Source organism: Scardinius erythrophthalmus, assembly GCF_964197995.2.
Source record: "Scardinius erythrophthalmus genome assembly, chromosome: 11".
In the NCBI taxonomy this organism is placed as follows: Eukaryota; Metazoa; Chordata; class Actinopteri; order Cypriniformes; family Leuciscidae; genus Scardinius; species Scardinius erythrophthalmus.
In genome coordinates, this window is record NC_138231.1 from 40697893 (window position 1) to 40720804 (window position 22912).

The 22912-nt window shown below is 37.5% G+C and overlaps 1 protein-coding gene across 1 annotated transcript; it reads right to left on the minus strand.

The window, feature by feature from the left end:
• Nucleotides 1–845: 845 nt before the first annotated feature.
• Nucleotides 846–21834, minus strand: rab32a (RAB32a, member RAS oncogene family). Its single transcript, XM_081377882.1, has 3 exons — nt 21181–21834; nt 5684–5961; nt 846–1874 (listed from the first exon to the last, which is right to left on the minus strand). Exons 1-3 carry the CDS (start codon nt 21392–21394, stop codon nt 1725–1727), a joined length of 642 nt encoding a protein of 213 aa, XP_081234008.1. The 5' UTR covers nt 21395–21834; the 3' UTR covers nt 846–1724.
• Between the last annotated feature and the right edge of the window lie 1078 nt (nt 21835–22912).

Genomic DNA, 22912 nt, shown 5'->3' on the forward strand with positions numbered 1-22912 from the left:
AAGCGATGGCCAGGGTGAGACTGTTTTCAGTGGGGAAAGTTTGCCATGTTGCTAGGCAACAGGATCGCTGGGGATTGCCGACAGCTCGAGCCGCAGAGCTGTATTACCACCTCGCGCCAATGCACTCCTCCTGAGTCCTGACCTCTTTAAACAAACTCTTATGTCTATCTACTGTCGTTTAGTTTCTCTTTTCTTCTTTGGTGTTTCACGGCAGTCGGCATGAATAATGCTGCATTACTGCCAGTGCCACCATAGTTTCTCTTTTCTTTTGAACAGTTCTTTTCAAAGAAAGAACCGATTCCAAAAAGCTGAATCAGCTTTTACGTAACCACGTAATTACGTCATTACGTGACAACGGATTTTTTTTTTTAAGTCACCATTAATTTTGTTTCTTTGATTTAAAAATATATATAAATTGAAAACAAATTCATTTGAGTTGAGTCATTTCTCTACTCACGTTCGAATGAAACGATACTCGGTTCAGAGTTGTTTAACCTGTTTAAAGACGATTCATTGAAAAGATCCGACTCAAAAGAATAATTTGTTCACGAATCGGACTTTATAAAGTTTCTCCAAAACACAGTTTGCCTATCCACAGCCTCTTAAAAGCCCATGCGTATGAAATTTGTGAAATCGATGGCACTCCACTGAAGCAACCTGCAAATAGGCTATTAAAATATAGATAGCTATTCATATTTCTTATCATACAAAGCTCATCCTCAACCTTAAGATGACTTCGGCAATTTTTTGTATATTTCATCATAATAATAATGTCACTTTTGTTAGAATTTGGAATTCATGGCACATTCTCTCATATTTATTGAGCATACAAAGAAAAACCCATGAACATTTAAAAAGTTTTATTTTGTCAGAAATTGTTACTTCAACAAATGTTTGTTTGCAAACTTGACAGAATCGGTCCAGCATATTAAAAATGTATATTTGACCTTCAGTTCATTGTAATATAAAGCCATGGACAGAGCAAGTGCTCAGATCCCTCATTCAGTACCAATTAAAAAACAATTACCGTAATAAACACGTTATCATGTACAAGCCTGAGGAAACCCAACATGAACCACAAATGTACATCCATATAGGCCCATGATTCTTTGGCCTATATGGTCCATTAGAAGACCTATTCATTTTCTTTTTCCTTGATAAAATGGTTTCATGGTAAAAGCTTCAAGATTGTTGGTGGTTGGATCTTCACAACAGACTAAATGCCCTGGGAATATGTAAGATTTTTTCAGAAAGTGACATCTTGAGAACTTTTTTCCTGCAAAATTTAGGGTGGCAATTCCCAGCTTGTGCAAATAGTCTAGCAGAGTACATTAAAACAGCTCACCCTCTGCGACAAAGGCACTAGTTTAATTGAATTTTGGCTAAGAACTTTTACTGGTATTTGCCAGGTCCTATGACACCCATTTAGTTTCAACATGCACACATTGAAGTAACTTGCTTGACACTACAAAAGGACAAACAAGGCACGGGGCAAGAGAGAAAACTGGTCATTAAAAAGACCAGAAAGATGTTTTATCTGATCAGATCATCTGTCCTTTTGGTGATGTCTTCTCCTCCCCTTTTAGAGCACGAACTGACATCTGTTGGCCCCTGGTTGTGATTGTGATCCGTGGCAGGGATGAGTTGGGATGGGGTTTGGGGAATTTGTTGAGCCTCCTGCCTCCTATCCACAGCGGATAATGGGACACACAAGAGCATCCACACTAGCAGCAACCTGGCTTGCTCTCAGCAGGCACTGTTTGTTGGTCCAGTTTAATCTTGTCACCATTGTTTTCTTCATAGGAAAGACCTTTATCATTGAGAAGGATGTTCTCCACCAAGAACCGGGCAGCCTCATCAACGTTGATGTTGTCCTGCAGTGAGCAAAGTCAAATGTTAAAGGGATAGCTCACCCAAAGATCGTTCCTCATGTCGTTCCAAACCTGTATGCCTTTCTTCTGTAGAACACAAACTATGATCTTGCTCTTGAACTGTTTTTGAACATACAATGAAAGTCAATTGGGTCCAAACATCAACAGACCTCATTGACTTTCAGTGTATCGCTGAGACATTCTTCAAGGTATCTTATTTTGTGTCCTGCAGAAGAAAGAGTAAAGTCATACAGGTTTGGAATGACACTGGAACTTTTCCAGAATATTCAGATCATTTACAGAATGGTCAATAGACTTAACTTGTTAAGCTAAACTGAGTGCGTGGTGAAGCTTCAAGAGGTACTTCAGCATGAAGCTGGATTGATGGCACCCGCCTACACAACTTCTCATCTGTTTTTTGAGATACTTCACTCTTTCCATTTACATCCCTCTATCCTTAAGTAGTCTGTGGTTTCAAAGCGAGAGTGTGAGTAAGATTGATTTAAGGGAAAGGGCAGAAAACAGAAAGGTTAAACAAAAGCCAACCATGCGTATTTGTCATTCACCCAGAGTACTGAGCACAATACAGGTGGCAAGGCCATGCTGAGAGACAATTAACGTTTGCATGAAACAATTGATGTCCAGTATATGGAGGGCAAGAAAACACTGTTTTCTTGGAGTGAGCAGTGTAATTAACTTGAATGTTCAAGCTTGTTAAGAACATCATGAGACTGCTTTGAGCCATGACTTTCAGAGAGTGTACTGTGCCCTTGCTTGTTTTGAATGGTGGTGACCTGTTGTGATCTCTTTTGGTAGGAATGATGGTTGAAATCATTGCCATTTAGAGATCTGTATAGGCCATTGAGAAGCTTGTATCAACTCTACCCAAAGACATGCTATGAAATTATGATAATAATCAAATAAAACTAAAGATATCAAAGAAGACCTTCAGCCTATTTGTCTGCCCACACAGAGCAAAACAACAAAATAATAAACGGAGCAATTCCAAATATATCGGAGCAAGTATTTTTTTGTCTTATTTTCCAGTAAAAGTTTCTAAACATTCTTAAAAATGTATACATTTTCCTTAGATGCAAAAAATGTGTATGACATAAGAGCATAACTTGAATTAAGTTTGCTGTTCAATTTGCATGCAATCATGAGACAACTGCATTTTAGTGAGGTTTATGCTTAAAACAAGAAAAAACATTTTTTGTTTCAAGTATATTTATTTTTAAGGATGTTTAGACATGTTCAATGGAAAACAAGAAAAAAATCCTACTTTTTTTTAGGTGTGTTTTAATGGAACACTTTTGCAACCTCTGAATGAATGAACAAACGAACGAATGAACTAATGAATGAACAAATCAATGAACTAATGAACGAATGAGTGAGTGAGTGAATGCATGAATGAATGAATGAATGAATGAAATTACAACTTTCTCCTAATTTTTCATAAATGCTATTATGTCTCCCAACGTGACTGTTTCTCACAATGTGACTATTTCTTATTTTAAACTTTATCTCACAATTATTTTCTTCCTTTGTTTTTTACTCTCAAGCAATACGGGCCTTTCCATCCATAAATGTCATTTGAACAAAAAAGGCCTAAAAACTAAATACACATGCATCCCACTGGGAGAGGAGCGATAGAAAAAAAGAGAGACTCATACAATCTCCCCGGACTAGTCAGCACAGAGGCTTGACTGAACACAAGGAGGTCCTGATAGACACATTCACCATGCACACATGTACATGCACTGAACACACATACATATACACACACACACGACAGGTGCCAGAGCTCCCAGCCAGACATCTGTGTGCTTGAGTCCCTAATGGAGAGATCTATTTCAGAAACATGTGCTTATGCAGACTGACTGATGAGACACCTTCTGTTAAACAGTTAAGACCAGACACCGCAACAGACAGAAACTGAACAAACACTTTTTAAATAGCAAGACACAGTCAAGATATTTAAGGCCAAATCGTGTGACTTGAAAATGCATTTCAAGGGGTACAATTTAACAGGGTGTTAAATACCTACTCAATCACACACTCCTCAAGACACTGTATTCCCCAGAGTTAACAAACAGACATTTTCTTCTCTTCCGCCTCCTCTCTTTACCTGTTTTCTTCCTTCTCTCTTATTTCTACATAAGACTATTTCTCTTCAGCCAACTTAATTTACCCAGATCCACCCAGCATCCCTCAAAATGTGTGCGCAGGAAAGAAGATTAATTTGCCAAATACATCAAAGAAACTGCTGATGTAAGACTATAAACACACATATTTTGTTCCCTTTACTCTTGCAGTGTTTTCAAGATTCAGCTGACACTGTAAAATATGTGACTATGAATGTTGGTCATGAATGACATCCCTTTGTAATAAGAACCATGTGAGAGTCAATATACTGCAGGCACTAAGAAAAATAGATGACTTCCATTATACAAAAACAATGCCATAAATAATAGCAATAGTAAAATAAATGAATAATTAAAAAATGCCTGCTGCTATTTCTCCAGTCCTTAGTGATCCTTCAGAAATCATCCAAATATGCTGATTTGGTACATTTATTATTATTACACTTGAAAATGATTGTGCTTCTTAATATTTTTTTGGAAACAGTGATCCTGTTTTTCCGAGATTCTTTAATGAATCGAAAGATCAGAAAAACAGCATTTATTTCATATAAAAATATGTTGTATACATAAATGTCTTTATTCTTTACTTCTGATCAATTCAATACATCCTTTCTAAATAAAAGCAATCAACATTTATTTCTTTAAAATAAATCTTAAAGTCAGCATGAAGTGGAAGTCGCGATCGTCTTATCTTCCATATTATGATGTATAACTGCGTGAAACAGCTTCTTGAGCGAGAAAAATGTAAAGCGGTACTTGATTTTCTAAATTTCCTTTATTTTCATTGTATGTGTATGACTCTCATTGCACCAGTCCAATGAAATTACATGCATTTGTACACTAGGAATCGATTGAATCACTGTCGTTTGCTAATTGCTACGATCTCATGTGAGTGAGTGAGTGGAGTGTAGGGATTATTGTCCCTCCCTTGCACCGGTTTATCCGTCATCAAGAGTCAGAGATGGCATTTTGAATAAAGATTATGAGGGCATGAATAATTTTTTTTTATTATTATTATTAAAAATTCATCATTTTTATTTCTATTTTGATTTCATGGTGAATTTAAATGAGTCCAAACTTTTGAACGGTGATATCCATTTAAAAAATAAAAATAACTCATTTTAATAAAAATAAATGGATTAAAAATGTATATAATAAAAATCAATATTGCACTGGTCATAAAAAGGCAATATCAGCCAATCTATTAATGTAGCAGTATCAATCAATTTTGATACTCAATTTTTCTCCAGTGTATCAAACATTGTTCCACTATCTATCCCATTTTAAAACAGTGGGCAAAGACTCAGTAGTTGAATAGCTGAGAAAAATCTCCCTTAAAAATCCCATACATACGGCTGCTTCACGTGATGAGCTGCACATTGCACATTTGACATATGTCAGGTGATTCAGGCATGAGGAGTGGCTAATGTTCTTAACACTGCTGCAGTGATGCCGTTTTGGCCCTAATACCATGGAGAATGTCAACCATCTTAAATACTTGATCTAATATGGCAGCTTTCATGGTCGTCTGAGCAGATCAGAGAGGAAAGGTGTAGTAAGAAGCTTCTATTCTAAGCAAAACTCTATCGTGACAAGTTCTCCTTCATTTTGACCTAGTACAAACAAACACTTAAGAGGCTAAGTGAACACAGAATGAGTTTAGATTACCTTAGCTGATGTTTCAAACCAACCCAAAAACCCAGCCTCCTTGCAGAAGTTGTCCATAAGTGAGGAACTGTTGGATCCATCTTTCTTCTGGTCACATTTATTGGCCAGAAGGACGGAAGGGATGGGATTGCCATTGGCCAGCTTCACCTTGCTGTCCAAATCGTGCTTCCATTTTGAAACAGCCTCGAACGTAGAGCCTCGGGTAATGTCAAAAACAACAAACGCACCCACTGCCTCCTTATAATAAACTCTGGTCATGTTCCCAAACCGCTCTTGACCTAAACAAGAGAGACAAACAAAACAATAAAAGCAAAATTATTTTGAGTCATATATATATATATATATATATATATATATAATATATATATATATATATATATATATATATATATATATATATATATATATATAAATTTATTCATATATATACTAATAGGTCATTTTCTAATAACTAATAGGTCATTTTCATTGTCATTTAAGTGAAATTACTGAACTTAAATATACAAGCTTGATAAAAATGATCATTCTAGAAGAAAATTTCAGATGGCACTTAGAAGCTTTTCATCTGAACTCTTTATATATATATGTGTATATATGTGTGTATATATTATATATGTATATATATGTATATATATATATTTATATATATTTTATATATATATATATATATATATATATATATATATATATATATATATATATATATATATATATACACACCCAAAAAAAGGTAATTCAATTAAAAATTATAAAATGTATTAAATAAGGGAAGATTTCATTGTTTATCAAATTAATTACAATTAAATAATATATATTAATTCGAAAATAAGATTTAATAAACAATCAGGTCTACCCCGAGTTTTTGTCTGCTACAATTATTAAATTATCTTGAATATCTTCATGTGGGGATGGGGAGGTTCTCAGCAAATACTGATATATATTGCATGTATATCATGTAATTTTATTTAAATTTTAATTCAACCAATTTAAATTCAGTTTAATTTCCCATCACAAACCCATAAATATTTTTAATAATGGGAGATAACGGGAGCATGTGGCTGCTAATTGAAGCTGGTTTATGTGTAGCACTGCAATGCTGCAGTCAATAGTGTTCCAGCCCAGAGAACATACTTTCTGAGCAAGTCTGGACACAATCAGTTTTAGATGTGCTGCTCTGTCTCATAGTTCATCTTGCCTGAGGAGGGATAAAGCCCGGCACAGCACAAAGTCTTCGAAAGCTAGATGGACAGAAAAAAGGAAGAGTGGAGCGAAAGATTCGCCCAGCGGTAGTTGCTAATAACACACCAAAGAACTGACTCAGTGCACACACCCCTCTCATATCCCTCTCACCTAAATTCACCACACTCCCTTTATCATTACATTTACTGCCTTGATATGTAAAAACCAAGAGAATACATTATTTTATATTCAAGCTTTAATATTCAAGTGTGCATAACACCACTGTTACAGAAGAGATTAAATGAAAAATGAATAGACCTTGGACCTTCAGTGAAAATGGCATTCTGCTTCACACTTGCTCAAAAGGAAAAACTGAGCTTGACCTTTTTTATACAACACAATGAGGCATTAAAACAAAGGGGGGAGGAAAGCAATGGACAATTAGAGTAAGAGAAAATGATAGAAAGAGACAGTCAACATTGAATGTTAAACTCAATGGAGGGAAAATATAAATAACGATTTCTACAATAGCAAGATTAGCTGAAGACTTTAGATTTTGAGTAATGCTGCATTCACAGTCCTAAATGTCAGCATTAGTCCAAGACATCTGCCATTTTAGCAAGCCCAATATTAAAAATGAATGGGTGCCTTAAAGCTACACTGTGTAGGATTTTCTCCCATCTAGCGGTGAAATTGTTTATGACTACCAACTGAATATTACTTTCTAGCCCCTCCCATTCCGAGGGCGTTTTAACTCCTACGGTGGCCGTATTATTTCAAATCTGCTGGCAGTCGCGAGTAATCTCCCTCTCGCATTCGTCACGGCGCCACTGAGTGTAAAAACGCAAAAGGTGAAGCTTGAATTTCCAGGTATGTCCCTCTTTGGCTAATGTATTTTCAAGATGGAGGCGCAACATGGCTGCCGCCATTCGAGCGACTCGCTCGTATGTATTCTAAATGGCAGATTCTACGCTTACGTGAATACTTGATTAGTTGGAAGAAGTAATTACACATTAATGAGCACATATAATTTTGAAAGAACAAAGTGTTTTTTGCTAAGAATCAACTTAAAAAATTACACAGTGTAGCTTTAAATCTAATCCTTCTAAATTGGCATCAAAAAGATGTTAAGACAATTTAAGACAGAATAAACAGGTAGGCCTATATTAACAGTAGGCTAAGATAAAAACTAATTTTCACAAATGAGATGTGAACACCTAAATCAAGCCACCTACAGGCAGACCCCTCAGAATCAAATCAGTGGCTTGTGACAATGTGCTGTTTCGCATATGAATAAAAAGACTTCAGAGCAGCTTCATGTGTCTAGAACACTCTAGTGTTTATGCCACAGTTAAGCCAGAGCCCAAAGCACTCTCTCAGATCAGAGTTCAGACAGAGGAAGACTGTAATCATGGGCCTGTCTCGAATGCCTGACATTGCTTTGTTCTTCACTCTCTTTCTCTTTCTTCAGAGTGTGAGGGAAGCTGGGGAAGTGCAACGAGGCATCCATGTGCGTTTGTGATAAGAGAGATAGTTGATTCGCATATTTGTGTCAAGAGGCTGAAGGATATTGCTATTTCTGGTAACAAATAGCAATGAGTATGTTTAATATTCTACTTTAAAGTCCAACTGAAATCAAAATGGACCGTTAGTCTGCTATGAGCAGAGATGGAGAGGAGGAGCGCTAGAGTAAAACCCTGCCCTCTGTTCAATATTCTGTTTCACTGGGAAATACGTCACAACACTGGAGAAAAGTCATTTGCAACTTCCGGTTCACGCGGACTTTAAATTTCTAGCTAAATTTGGTGGGCAACATCCCACAGTTTTTCCCGAATACGGCTGATCATCTCAACCTCTAATGGATGGTTATTCAGATTTTTTTTTTTTACGTTTTTGTTTTTTTAAGAAATGTTAAATAAATAAGCGAGTTAATATTCAGTAACTTAGATTTACAAACGTACAACTTATATTATAACTTAATAACTTATAAAGATTCTTTATAACTTATAAACAATATTCCCAGTTAAATCGCCAAAGAAAGTAGCTCAAGCTCAATTAAATGGCACATATCTCAGAGCAACTCACAACAGTGATGTTTCATTCCTGAATGTTGTTGAATGAGTATCTGAACAGTACACAACCCTAATGCACAAACTGACAGTTGCTTGTTTGTTTGTTTATTTATTCCAATGTTTAGTTCTAATAAACTGAAAATGAACTCAATAATTAAGATATTAGTAAGTCTGACAGTATTTAAAAAATAGTTATGACCGGCACACAACTCAAAGAGACGACGTTAGACGAAGAGGGAAAAGGAGAAGGAACGCACAAAGTCCCGAAGTTACATTGGAAAAGCCTGCTTCAGGAAGCACGGAAGGGAGGGGACGGGATGAGGAGAAGGGAGGGTCGAGCTAGCCTCCATTTTGTTTGACGATACTTTGAACGTCAACAAGAAGTGACGTCACCCAACATCGCTTAGAGCACTTTTAATTAAAAGAAAATTATCATTAAAATTACTTAATATGGTGGTTTATAAACACACACACACACACCACAATCATATCATGTTAACTTGACAGATTTTATAGTTACTTATAGCAGTAAATTCACTTCAAAATCAATGTTTTACTGTCAATTGTGCATTTCTTGTGACAAAAATATGCAAAATTAATAATGCTAACTGCATTTGATATTCAGTAATAATACCTCCTGCTATTAAATTCATTCATTCATTCATAATCAGGCCTTCAAAATGTTCATAGGGGATTGTGTGGACCAAACGGACTGGATTTTTTCCAAGGCCGGATTTTAGTCCCAACTCCCAACAGTCAAACCCTGCTCTCCAGCATTGCATTCAACACAGTAGGTTTGTACCATATAGACTTTCGGATGTCTATATTTGGTTTCCAGTGATCAGCATTAAAACATGGAGCACATTTCATCCCCCAACAGTCTCAGTTGAGTTCCATTATCTTCGCTCGTTCGGCTACGCACTTCACACGTCAAAAGCTTCTTAGGTCTCTCGGCAGCTAATTGCTCTTGATTGCTGGACTAAATTTAGACCATTTAACCTCAGGTGAACACATGGGAGGGCTGACACATAAGAAGACAGAACCTAATTTTTGGCTCCCAGTCCATTTTGGGCACACAGCCCTAAAAATCTTAAATAAAAAAAAACTGCTTTGATGAATTGAAGATACCGAGTATTCAGAGACCAGACACAAACGAACTCATGAACGCATTTGGCGAGTTGGGCCAGCTGTCACAGAGCAAGTCAAGCAAGAAAATCGCAGAACTGCTTTTAGTTCCTAAAGAAGGGCCAGAATCATTCTCTTATGCTCAATACTTTACGCCACATTGTGCTGTGCATGCTGTTATGTACTGGCATTTTCTCACAATTAATAGTTATATGTGTGGCGCTATTATAGCAAAACAGAAGACCAGTGAAGTTTGACTGAGCAAGCGAACATTAGGCTACCTGAAGTGCTTCACAGAGAGTCGGCTATACTTATCGAAAGAGAAAAGGAGAACTGCTGGGAGAATAGTGTGAAAGAAGAGGCTTAGCATGAAATGAAAAAGGCAAAATGGAGTAGTAAGCTCTTGTATTAACTGCGAAAAAGCCACAGTGTGATGTAATAGTTTCACAATAAAAGGTGCTTTCACTGGTCCATGGCTCCCTGAGGGGTGTGTAAAATTACTCTAAAATGAAGAAGCAGAGAAAAACATTTTCTGAGTTCATCTAGGTTGTGCAAATCAAAGAAATGCACTTTTTTCTTTGATTATGAAAACAATTTATTGTCACGTTATGCTTGTTAAAACTTTTACTTTCTGTAATAAACTTTGGCTGAGGACAAAATCTGAGGACAAACCATCCAATTGGATTTAGAGAAACTGTGGAGAAAATAATTATTTGATCCCCTGCTGATTTTGTAAGTTTGCCCACGAACAAAGAAATGAAGGGTCAATCATTTTATGGTAGATTTATTTTAACGGACAGAGACAGAAAATCAACCAAAAATCCTGAAAAATACACATTATAAATTGATTTGCATTTCAGTGAATGAAATAAGTATTTGATCCCCAAGCAAAACATAATTTAGTACTTGGTGGAGAAGCCCTTGTTGGCTAGCACAGAGATAATATGTTTCTTGTAGTTGGTCACTAGGTTTGCACACATCTCAGGAGGGATTTTGGTCCATTCCTCTTTAAGATCCTCTCTAAATCCTCAAGGTTTCTTGGGTGTTGCTTTGCAAGTCAAAGTTTTCGCTCCTTCCACAGATTTTCTATGAGACTGGAGACTGATTAGGCCACGCCAAGACTTTAATGTGCTTCTTGAGCCACTCCTTTTTTGCCTTGGCGGTATGTTTTGGGTCATTGTCATGCTGGAAGACCCATCTTCAGTGATCTGGGTAAGGGGAGAAGGTTCTAGTCCAAGATTTTACGGTACATGACCCCGTCCATCAGCCCCTCAATACAGTGAAGTCGCCCTGTACCCTTAGCAGAGAAACAGCCCCAGAGCATAATGTTCCACCTCCGTGCTTGACTGTAGGGATGGTGTTCTCGGGGTCATAGTCAGCATGACCCCAAACACAACGAGTTAAGTTGAGTTCTCTTCCTCCAAACACAATGAGTTGAGCTGATGCCAAAGAGCTCAATTTTGGTCTAATCTAAGCACAGCACTTTCTCCCAAGCCTTCTCAGAATCATTTAGGTGTTCATTGGCAAACTTCAAACAGGCCTGTACATGTGCCATCTTGAGCAGAGGGACCTTGCGGGCGCTGCAGGATTTCAGTCCATTATGGCGTAGTGTGTGTAACCAATGGTTTGCTTGGTGACTGTGGTCCCAACTGCACTGAGATCATTAACAAGCTCCTACTGTGTAGTTCTGGGCTGATCCCTCACCTTTCTCATGATCATCCATACCCCATGAGACGAGATCTTGCATGGAGCTCCAGACCGAGGGTGACTGATGGTTATTTTGTATTTCTTCCGAATAATGGCACCAACAGTTGTCTCCTTCTCACCAAGCTTCTTGCTGATGGTCTTGTAGCCCATTCCAGCCTTGTGCAGGTCTACAATCTTGTCCCTGATGTCCTTTGACAGCTCTTTGGTCTTGCCCACGGTGGTGGAAAGGTTGGAATGCAAGATACAGATTCTGTGGACAGGTGTCTTTCACACCTACCTTACACCCATACACCCTCAATACCTGTGACCTGGACTTTGCATTGCTGCAAAAACACTCCAACAACCTTACCTCCATTCGATTTATTAATTGCACCATGCACTTTACTGGACATAGCACTTTATGGGGTTTTCTAGGGGTATTTATGGGGAGTTAAATTAGGTACAAAGTCATGGGTAATTTAATTTATGGGGACAAATGGGTGAACAACTTATAACTATATGCCAGTCTGTTTTTGCTCTAACAACATTTCGTTGTTATCCCGTAACAATGACAAATAAACTGAACTGAACTGAACTACCTTGTTTGGTCCGGATTTTCTGACTTTTCAGTTTGGTCCGACGAAAAGAGGTAGTCTCGGTGCGGATCAAACTGAAGAAAGGTTTGGTTCATTTCTAGTGTGAAAGCATTTTCTGTATGGTTCGGACATTCAGAACATTTACAGGAAGTTCCGGGAGTTCCCGCGTAGCCTAAACAACTGAAGAAGAATATTTATGTGCAGATCTGTCAGTCCTGCCCACAGCGTTTCTTTCAGCTGATACACACACACACATACATACACACATATGTCCTGCGTCCTGCTGGCGACGATAAAATGTTCGCACAATGAGGACGTTCATTTGGCGAATTTGAACTAGCCTCTAGAACAGTTGGTGCTGCAGGGAGTAATGGCATAATAATAAAAGTATAGTGGCAACGATATGCATCTGTTCATTCATTCTTGTCAAAGTTCCCTGCCAAATTGACAACACGGTTGACGTCAGATGCACGTCTGTTAACAAACCAATCAATGTCAAGATTCAGTCCATATAGATGATGACGACAGGACGCAAGTACGTCATGTAAAGTTCTTTAGTGCGCTCGCATAATTGCATGTGAAACCAAACCAAAACTAACCGAATGTATACAATGTATCAAAACATGAACTTTGGTTCGAACCTTGGTGCGGACTTTCAGGTGTGAAAACACCCTTATACACATAACAAGCTGACATTAGGAGTACTCTCCAAAAGTGACAGGACTAATCTGTGTTTCACATGGGCACATAACCAATCTGTGGGAGGCAGAATTCTTGCTGGTTGGTAGGGATCAAATACTTATTTCACTTGATCAAATGCTAATCAATTTATAACCTTTATATAATGTGTTTTTTTTTTCAGGATTTTTGGTTGATATTCTGTCTCTATACGTTAAAAAAAAATCTAGCATAAAATTTCTAGACCCTTCATTTCTTTGTAAGTGGGCAAATTTACAAAATCATCAGGGGATCAAATAATTATTTTCTCCACTGTATATATTTGGATAAAAGAAGAAAAAAAACTAACCTTAAATTACATAATATGGGGGTTTATTTGCTTTCTGTATTTATAATATATATATAGTTTGGAAACATTACTATTTTTAATGTTTTTTCCTCATGCTCATCAAGCCTGCATTTATTTTATTTATATATACATATATATATATTTTTTTTTTATAAAAACAGTAATATTGTGAAATATTATTACAATTTAAAATAATGGTTTTCTATTTTTAATATACTTCAAAATATGATTTACTTCTGTGATGGTAAAGCTGAATTTTCAGCATCATTACTCCAGTCTTCAGTGTCACATGATCCTTCTGAAATCATTATAATATGCTGATTTGATACCCAGTTATTATCAATGTATACTGTATATATATATATGTGTGTGTGTGTGTGTGTGTACTGTATATATAAACCCCCATTATAAGTCATTTAATGATAGTTTTCTTTTAATTAAAGGTGCTCTAAGCGATGTTGGGTGACGTCACTTCTTGTTGACGTTCAACGTATTGTCAAACAAAACGGAGGCTAGCTCGACCCTCCCTCCTCCTCATCCCGTCCCCTACCCCTCCCTTCCGTGCTTCCTGAAACCTTTTCCTTCTTCTTTGCAATTTGTTAATCGGAACGTCGTCTTTTTGGCCATGTGTCGGCCATATCAAAATTCAAGAGAATATAATTCTAATGTTAGTCGTTGTCTAGGACATCTCTCCTCCATTTTCAATGTCCAACTTAATTCCAGACCATGTTAAAATAATATTCAATACATTTTTACCATATTATGAGGATTTTACAGAAAATCATGCTGTTACTGGAAATGTCCAGTTCATTCTTTGTATGTAAAACTTGTAAAGCTTGTATATACTTTTTTTTTCAGTTAAACTTCTGAGTAAGAAACGCGAAGGTTCAGTTGAGCCAAAAAGGATTGTGCTTCCCCTGTATTTGATCAAACCTCTACTCATTACAATTTACAATGATGATTCCAATGGCTGACAAACCATGGCTTGTTACGTAGGACAACCACAAAAGATCAGAATTTTGTTCTTTAATGAAAGGCCATTTTTGACAGTGATGGTAACTTCTTGTTTTTTTATTATTCTTTTCGCGCTGCTGATCAATAATGTGCACTCCAAACTGTTCATGCCGGGAATAAGAGTCAGGAATGACATGTCAATAATTGTGCAGAGGGAGACCTTATTCTCTCCCCTGGAGAAGCAATGTCAAGAATCAATCTCCATTTATTAACAATCAGTGGTCTTGTCTTTATAACTCACAAAAGAATCGATGGGACGTCGACCCGCCTGTAGCATGTGTAAATATAACACAACACAAACTGACAGTTTCTCACCAGCAAAAAGGGACCCGAGGTAAACAAAAGCTTTGACTGCATGACAGCAATAGAGACAGGCCGATCAACATTTTGAGAGGTCAATAGCGGCTAATCCTTTGCAATAAATGTGATTAGCAATGAACTGTTTTGACAACACTGAGTGAGTCTTAATGATAGTGAAGGTTTATTCAGTGGCTAGTTCTGATTGATGTTTCTGCTACTTTCTCTTTAAAACCACAACATGTAGCACTAGCTTTATGAATTACACAATCCGTCAAATTAGATGTCATTGCATTACATATTTGGAAGAGAAATTCAATATAGGCAAATTATCTTTAGGAAACCGCTTACAATATACTGGGTCAATAAAATAAGAATGTGCCAAGTTTTCATGTTGATTTCACATGGTTTTAATAAGGAAAAGTTTCAATAATTGAATCACTCCAAAAATGTAATGTGGTGTAACCATAAAGTAAAATTCTTATTATTTTTTAAGTTCTTGAATTTTTTTTTTCAAGGTTAACATTAAAAAACAGAAATTAAAAGCATGCCCATATTAAAGTAACTGCATGAATTAACATTTTTATGTCACTGATCCACATCTTCGTACTGTACATTTTAAAATACAATATTATTAAATTTCTTACTAAGATGTAAAAACAAATCTGTGTATTTCTAAATATGACTGCTAATGTTAAATATGCTGATTCTGAATTGAAGATCACTTAAAAGCTTGAGACAGTGAGAGAAAAGAGAGGGCGGAGGCATAGGGAGACAGGGATACTTGCTGTCCATAGCCATGGAAACCTGAAGTTTCTCCTGCATGGCCTTTATCAAGATAACAATCTTGTGGGTGTGTTGCTATGGCAACAATCCAAGCCAGACGAGCCAGCTGCATATTTTTTTTTCTCTGTGGAACAACAACACACTTCAGACGCTTTGGGCCATCATTACATACCCAACCAACAGCACAGCTAATGACCAGAGACAGAGGCATCACTGCACTGGGGCAAAGGCTATCTGCAATCAACACCCCAAAGACCACCCAATACTGACAGCAAGCGATTTAACTGTGATTCAAACTAATTTCAGCCATTTAGAAAAGCTTGAGTATTTAGTTAGTTTAGCAGTTGAGCGCTGAATTGGCCCGTCTCTATTGCCGATGGATGGATGGATGGATGGATGGATGGATGGATGGATGGATGGATGGATGGATGGATGGATGGATGGATGGATGGATGGATGGATGGATGGATGGATGGATGGATGGATGGATGGATGGATGGATGGATGGATGGATGGATGGATGGATGGATGGATGGATGGATGGATGGATGGATGGATGGATGGATGGGGCTTGTAATGTCAGTCAGACATGAATTAATGAAACACACTGCTTTTCTAGCATGTCATCCCAATCACTGGCACAAGGTTAAGACTTTTCTTTAAAACTCCTTGTCTGTAATAAGCATGTCCCTTTCAGACAGCCTCAGTGGAGCACTGCTATTCTGGGCCAAGGTAGGCGGGTGAGCCCCTGGCTTCAGTCAGGGTCCGACACATACACATTTGCAGAAGGCCTTGATTACAGTCATCCAATTCAGGGTCATTATCGTAATCGCTACTCGGTGTGGGTATGGAAAAGCAGCGTACTTGATTAGTACCACTGAGCTACCAATTATGTGCATGATTAACAGGGTAAATTAGCAGTGTAGAAGTAAATGCGTAAATGGGACAGACTTTGATCAACTTTATCCAGGATGATACAGGTCTGGACTGGCTTCGGGAACTGGGCCAGGATGTCACAGTGAACAATTGAACGCCTGTGTTTTTAATCCCACATCCTTGTGCGCCACAGTACCGTACCGTATATATTCCAGCTGTTCTCCAGACACATTCAAACATGCACCCACATACAGACTGAAAGAATGCAACCTGTGTAATTCACACATCACTGACGTTGTCCTTGCAGCTCACTGTGACAACCATGGCTGCAGTGAGAGAATAAAAGGCTGAGTGAGAAAGCAATGAAGGAAGATGGAAACAAAAAATTGAAGGAACACTGGGGTCTAAATGAAGAACAATCCACAGTTGATGAAACTGCCACTCACTGCCCAAAAAACAGCTTTTAAAGGCTAAAACCAAAATATGGATGGAGACACTGTTTATTTACAATACATATATTTTTATTTGCCATACCTAATATCACGAATTCAGTTCTTCCTGTAAAATAACCCCCCCCCCCACTATTTGTTCATAATTGCCTTTTGAATTGGTTCTCAAAATGTCCAAATGCTTAGTAAACAACTGGAATGTCCAGATAATTTCACAATAAATTTTTCTTTGAAACTTCCTCATATGAGCTATCATTTTTCACAAAAAGCCTTAGTTCACACAACATGTTTTTCCACTCCTACTTTACCATTGTTTTTCTATGTAAACATGCGCTAGTCGGAAGTGTATAACCGTTGCGCTTGCATGTCATGGCATTCTAGAAACACAGCGCTCAAGTTAAAGCTACACTGTGTAGTTTTTTAAGTTGATTCTTAGCAAAAAACACTTTGTTCTTTCAAAATGATATGTGTTCATTAATGTGTAATTACTTCTACCAACTAATCAAGTATTCTCGTAAGCGTAGAATCTGCCATTTAGAATACATACGAGCGAGTCGCTCGAATGGCGGCAGCCATGTTGCACTTCCATCTTGAAAATACATTAGCCAAAGAGGGACATACCTGGAAATTCAAGCTTCGCCTTTCGCGTTTTACACTCAGTGGCACCGTGACGAATGCGAGAGGGAGATTACTCGCGACTGCCGGCAGATTTGAAGTAATACGCCCACCGTAGGAGTTAAAACGCCCTCGGTATGGGAGGGGCTAGAAAGTAATATTCAGTTGGTAGTCATAAACAATTTCACCGCTAGATGGGAGAAAATCCTACACAGTGTAGCTTTAAAATCAGTTCAACTTTTACATTGCGTTTTTTCCCCCATTCCACTGCCCGCGTCTCACGTTTTTCAAAGCAAAAACGCGTTCTGTGAGAAGGAGCCGTTTACAATGTCTTTCAATTTATTTGCCTGAAATTCTAAGACAGCAAGTTAAACAAACCTCAGAGGAGTTCCCAGAAGGCAATCTAGCCAGCTTGGGTAAATATGGACAATTAAATATTAACACTTTAAAGATAAATGGAACTTCAAAACTTTTGCTCAGTTTCATAATACTACATTTACACGACAACGATATGTTTAAAATGGAGAAGTTTTCCTTTGAGTTTTTCGCTTGTAGGTAACACCATTGTCAAAACGATCCTCATTCACACGGATCCGCGAAAATGACTAAAAACCCTGTATTCTGCTGCCAGGCCATTAGATGGCGATGAAACACTACAGACTGAACACATAATCCGCATGTGCATGATTTCATAGTCTTCAGAGATATGCGTTTTTGTTGTTTACACGGAGACCATTTTCAAAAACTTGAACTTTGAAACCCGTTTTCAAAACTTTGCATTTTCAGGCACCCAAAAAGCTGTTTACACGACACCGTTTTCAACTAAAACCGTAAAACGTTTGTGTTTTGGCCGTTCGGTTAGGCCCTACTTGACATCTGTGTTTTGGGTGCCTGAAAACGCAAACTTTTGAAATGGGTTCCATGCTAACAACAAAAATACATGTTAAATCTATAGTGTTTCATCACCATCTAATGGCCTGGCATACAGAATACAGCGTTTTATTTATGTGTGAATGGGGATCGTTTGACAATGGTGTCGTCTGTACGCAGATAACTAAAGGACAAACTTCTCCATTTTAAGCATATCGTTGTCATGTAAACATACCCTAAATATAACTATTCAATCAATTCAACACATAACACGTAATCTTCTCAATGTCTCAGGTGTAACCAAGATCAGATGTTTTGGCTCTGCATTGTGTGTCCCAGTAACAATATATAATATATGTTATATCAGACTCACATTCATGACAACGCGGGTACAAAGAGCACCTCAGAACATCAGAGATATATTTTAACAAAAGTTTTACAGGCAAGTCTCAAACAATCTGAAAATACATGTCTCATGCTAGAGTGAAGAGTTTAAGGTGCAAAGCAGAAAAGCGATAAAGTTGTTTATGCCCGTCTCGTTATATGTAGACTTGTAGACATAAATGCACATAAACCATCCCAGCCTAACAAATCCTCCGATTCAATTTCACAGGATGCTGACGCACATGTCACTGAAATTAAATTGAAAACTGCAGTTGTCCATTTGTTTGCTGTGGACAGTTGGTACAGTATATTGAATTAAACATGCCTCCATGGTCCCATTGTGCTCGAGGAATACTGCAGTGGAAAGGCATAATCTGTCATTGGGGAAATATAGATATTGCAGTGTGGGTCTTCTCTAATATGAAGAGAGAGAGTGTGAACAGATTACAGACAGCTCATCTTCCAGCTCTCGATTGTCTCAGGAGCACTTTAGTGTGAAAATGCCAAGTCATTCTGAGGCATATAAATTAACCCTATAAAGCCTGAATACCTGACGCCTCTAAATTAGCTGAACTCTAAACTTTGCTGAAAAACCTGTTGTAGACAATCTTCAACATGACTTCCACCAAATTAAAACAACAGAGCATTTAATATCATTTTATTAAGACATATTATTGGGATTTATATGTGACAACAGATATGTATATGCATTTTATAAAGGTAGCCTGTTATTTATTTTAATTACATTTATTTATTTAATATTAAAAAAAGATTAATAAAAACACAATATCTGCACAAAATTGAAGTTTGGGAGTTGGGACTATAAATCAAAATGATGCTTTTTCGTCCTCAAGTGGGAGCTCCATATTCTCACTAAATCATATTTTATAGACCATAAAAGGTCTACGATATAAAACATGCAAACTTCATATGAAAGGTTCAATAAACTGCATAAAGGTCATGAGCAGCTTTAGAAGAGCTGTGTTGTTTTTTCCCCCTTCTGTGGAGCAATCTGACGAAAGTGATTTTATAAGCAACTGAAATCAAGTAGTTACACTATTCTCCCAAATTATCTTTCATGTCATATAAAAAAAGAAAGAAAGATTATTTTATGAATTGCTTGCATTCCACAACGGCACGTTAAGCTTTCGGCGGTTGATACGTAATTTCACTTCCCTTTTCAGCAAAGCATGCTAGGTTACACAACACTGGTACTGTGGGACTGTTTTGCCACAGAATCAACATAGGATAACATTATGCGGGTTAGTGAAGTCACGCACATAGAGCTCCTTCTCAACATTTTTAGGCACGTTCCTGTCCGGATCATGTGGTAGCAATAATGGCATGAAGCATATCACTCCCCTCCCTTCTCTCTAGTCTCACAACATGACCTACATTGCGTTAGTAATTATGTTCGCTACTCAAACGTGGTCACAGTAGCCTAAGCTAGAGCTCGCACTTATCCTGGGCTTTCAGAAAGTTTAGCGCCTTCTTTCCAAACAGAATTTTGGCGTTTATTCAACGGTCATATTGCCAAAGCAAGGTCATACAATGTTTCACTAACAGTAGCGTTGGGGATGCGTATTGTAACCGTGACTCAAGCGATGACCGAATCGTTTCGAGTCGGATCTTTTCAATGATACAATTGAACCGGTTCACATAACGATACTGAACGGAGAACATCTATCGATCACACACGAATCGTAATGATTCGAGAAAACGATGAGTGTGTACATTTTTATTTTATTGAATTTTCTAAATTATAGAATTTGATATCAAGTTCTTGATACATTTCTTTTACACATTTTCACATTTGGTAAGTAGCCTATAAACAACAATCATTTGGAAAAAAGAAAAGAAACAAACAAAAGATAAAGGGCATCACAAAAATTCATTTAGCGGAGATAGCCTACAGATCTTTGGGCTTTTTGTTTTTTTATGAGTGTGTAAAACTAATTGATAGATGTAATAATTTCGCGTAGAAAAAAAAGGTTTAATTTAACTCATTCAACCAAGGCATGTAAAACGTTGAGTTTAATGTAGCCTGCAAATTATTAAGGTTAAATTTCTACGTATAGCCTAATTAGGATACATGAAATTGCACAACTAGCCTATCCTTTAAATAAAACTTCAACGAAATGTAATTAGCAAACTGTGCTATTGATTTTATTATTTATCAGATTTATTGGAACAGACTAGTTTATTGCATACATGCTATCAGCCCTATGAGTCGACCACGCGATGACGCAATAGGCCTACGTCATACTGTCATTAAAAGTTCCATCTGTGCACGATTACGATTCTTTGAAACGAACGGTTCAAAAGAACCGAATCTCGGAATCGAGTCGGACTTTTCATCATTAGTCTCTCAAGCTCAGCATTACGTCAAGAGTCATATGCTTGAAGGCTTATTTAATGTCGAGACAACTAGACTAAACTTAATATTATAAGGGTGGTCATACAAAGGCTAGTTTAAATAAAAAGTTAGTTTAAGACATTTCCGTTTAAAAGTCTTCCTTACCTGCGATGTCCCACAGCTGTAGCCGCACTAGTGTTTTGCTGTCCCAGTGAAGGACTTTGAGTGCAAAATCCACGCCTATGGTCGCTCTGTAGTGTTGCGAGAAGAGTTGATGTACGTATCGTTTGATGATGCTCGTCTTACCCACACCAAGTTCCCCGATCACCAAAACTTTAAACAAGTACTCTTTACACTCCGACACAGATCCGCCTGCCATGCTGCCAAATGTCAGTTATGAGAAAGGAAAGTTTTGGCAACTTTGAACAACCACTTCCCCTCTACTCCCTCAGACAGTTTGGAGAAGTGCTTTTGGTTCGGGGACTAGAGTAAGGAAAGTATTCAAACAGAAAGCACACACTCCCTCTCCTCCCACCGGACAACCACCTGATAAGTCATAGGACCCGGAAATATCACGCCTCGATTGGATTGCTTTGCTTTTCATCCGCTTGGGTTTTAGGGTCAAAGAAATAAAAGAACACGCACTCATGTGCTTCAGTCAGGTGAGTCGTGGAAGTTGAAAAAAAAAGTGGTTGGATTTTAACGTGCAGTTCTCGACTGTAAAAATTTCGTAACATCACATTTGGTGTGATCAAAAGCAGACAGAAATTAACAATCTAAATAAAAACCTGATGTTCTATTTAGACTGCATTAAATACACAGCATGTGGGGTTAGAAAATGGTGCCTTATGAAATAAAGAACACATTAAAATCCAATTTCAGAGATATTAAAGATAATGATACCATGTCATAATATAACTAAATGGATACTAAACTGATCCTTAAAGCGGTGGTTGATTATGATTTCACTTTTCTAACTTTAGTTAGTGTGTAATGTTGCTGTTTGAGCATAAACAACATCTGCAAAGTTACAATGCTTAAAGTTCAAAGCAAAGGAAAGGAAGATATTTGCTTTTAAAGAAATCGTTATTTAAGGACTTATAACGCTTATAACGTGATTTATAGATTATCATGACAGAATATGCTAATCAATGACTAGAAGATACTTAACATGAACTTCATAAATTCATAAACTAACCATTTAGAAATGTCCTGTTGCATTCTACATGTTGTAACTTTTTCTTGAGTCTCTCCATTATTGTCCGACTCCGGTTTTAACTAGGGCAATATTGCGATTGCGATATGCAATAAAACAAATGGTTTCATGAGTCAACTTGCTTGGTTCTCAAGGAAAATAAATGCACACACAGATTAGTGATAATCTGCCTAAAGAAAAAAGTTATTTAGTCAAGAGCAGTGAGTGTTTTTCTGTTCCCTTTGTTCTTTGATTAACTTTAGCGACAGATATAATTAGTGGTACTGTGTACTGTCCCTTTAAGACCAGCCGCTGCTGTCAGAGACGCGGATATCTCACGCGCCTCATTCTCTCACGAGTCACAACTCTTCACGTTCATCATAAGACTACTCCTATGTTATGAAGATACTCGACAAAATACTAATATACTAATACTACATAATTGTGTGTGTTATTGTTCGTTCAAGCTCGAAAGATAACTGTATTCTGGTATGCTGTTTTGTGCGCACGCACGATTTTAGCGCGAGTCTTTCTGTGTGTCACAGTCAGGACATTCACAGCACATTCTTTTTTGTCTTATCGCGCATGAATGGTTTAAAATCATGCATGAATAAGAGCGGGATCATGTAATACTAGCCAAAGGATGCCAAAAATTAACAGATGCGTTAATTGCGTTAACAGCGCTAATTTGTTTATTTAATA

What these genes read in the sequence shown, in the direction of transcription:
- rab32a (XM_081377882.1), bottom strand. Translation starts at nt 21,394, where the DNA reads ATGGCAGGCGGATCTGTGTCGGAGTGTAAAGAGTACTTGTTTAAAGTT. An exon ending in ACAGCTGTGGGACATCGCAG is followed by an intron (nt 5,962 to 21,180) that starts GTAAGGAAGACT and finishes TCTCTTGTTTAG; the next exon opens with GTCAAGAGCGGTTTGGGAAC. An exon ending in GGTTTGAAACATCAGCTAAG is followed by an intron (nt 1,875 to 5,683) that starts GTAATCTAAACT and finishes TGCTCACTGCAG; the next exon opens with GACAACATCAACGTTGATGA.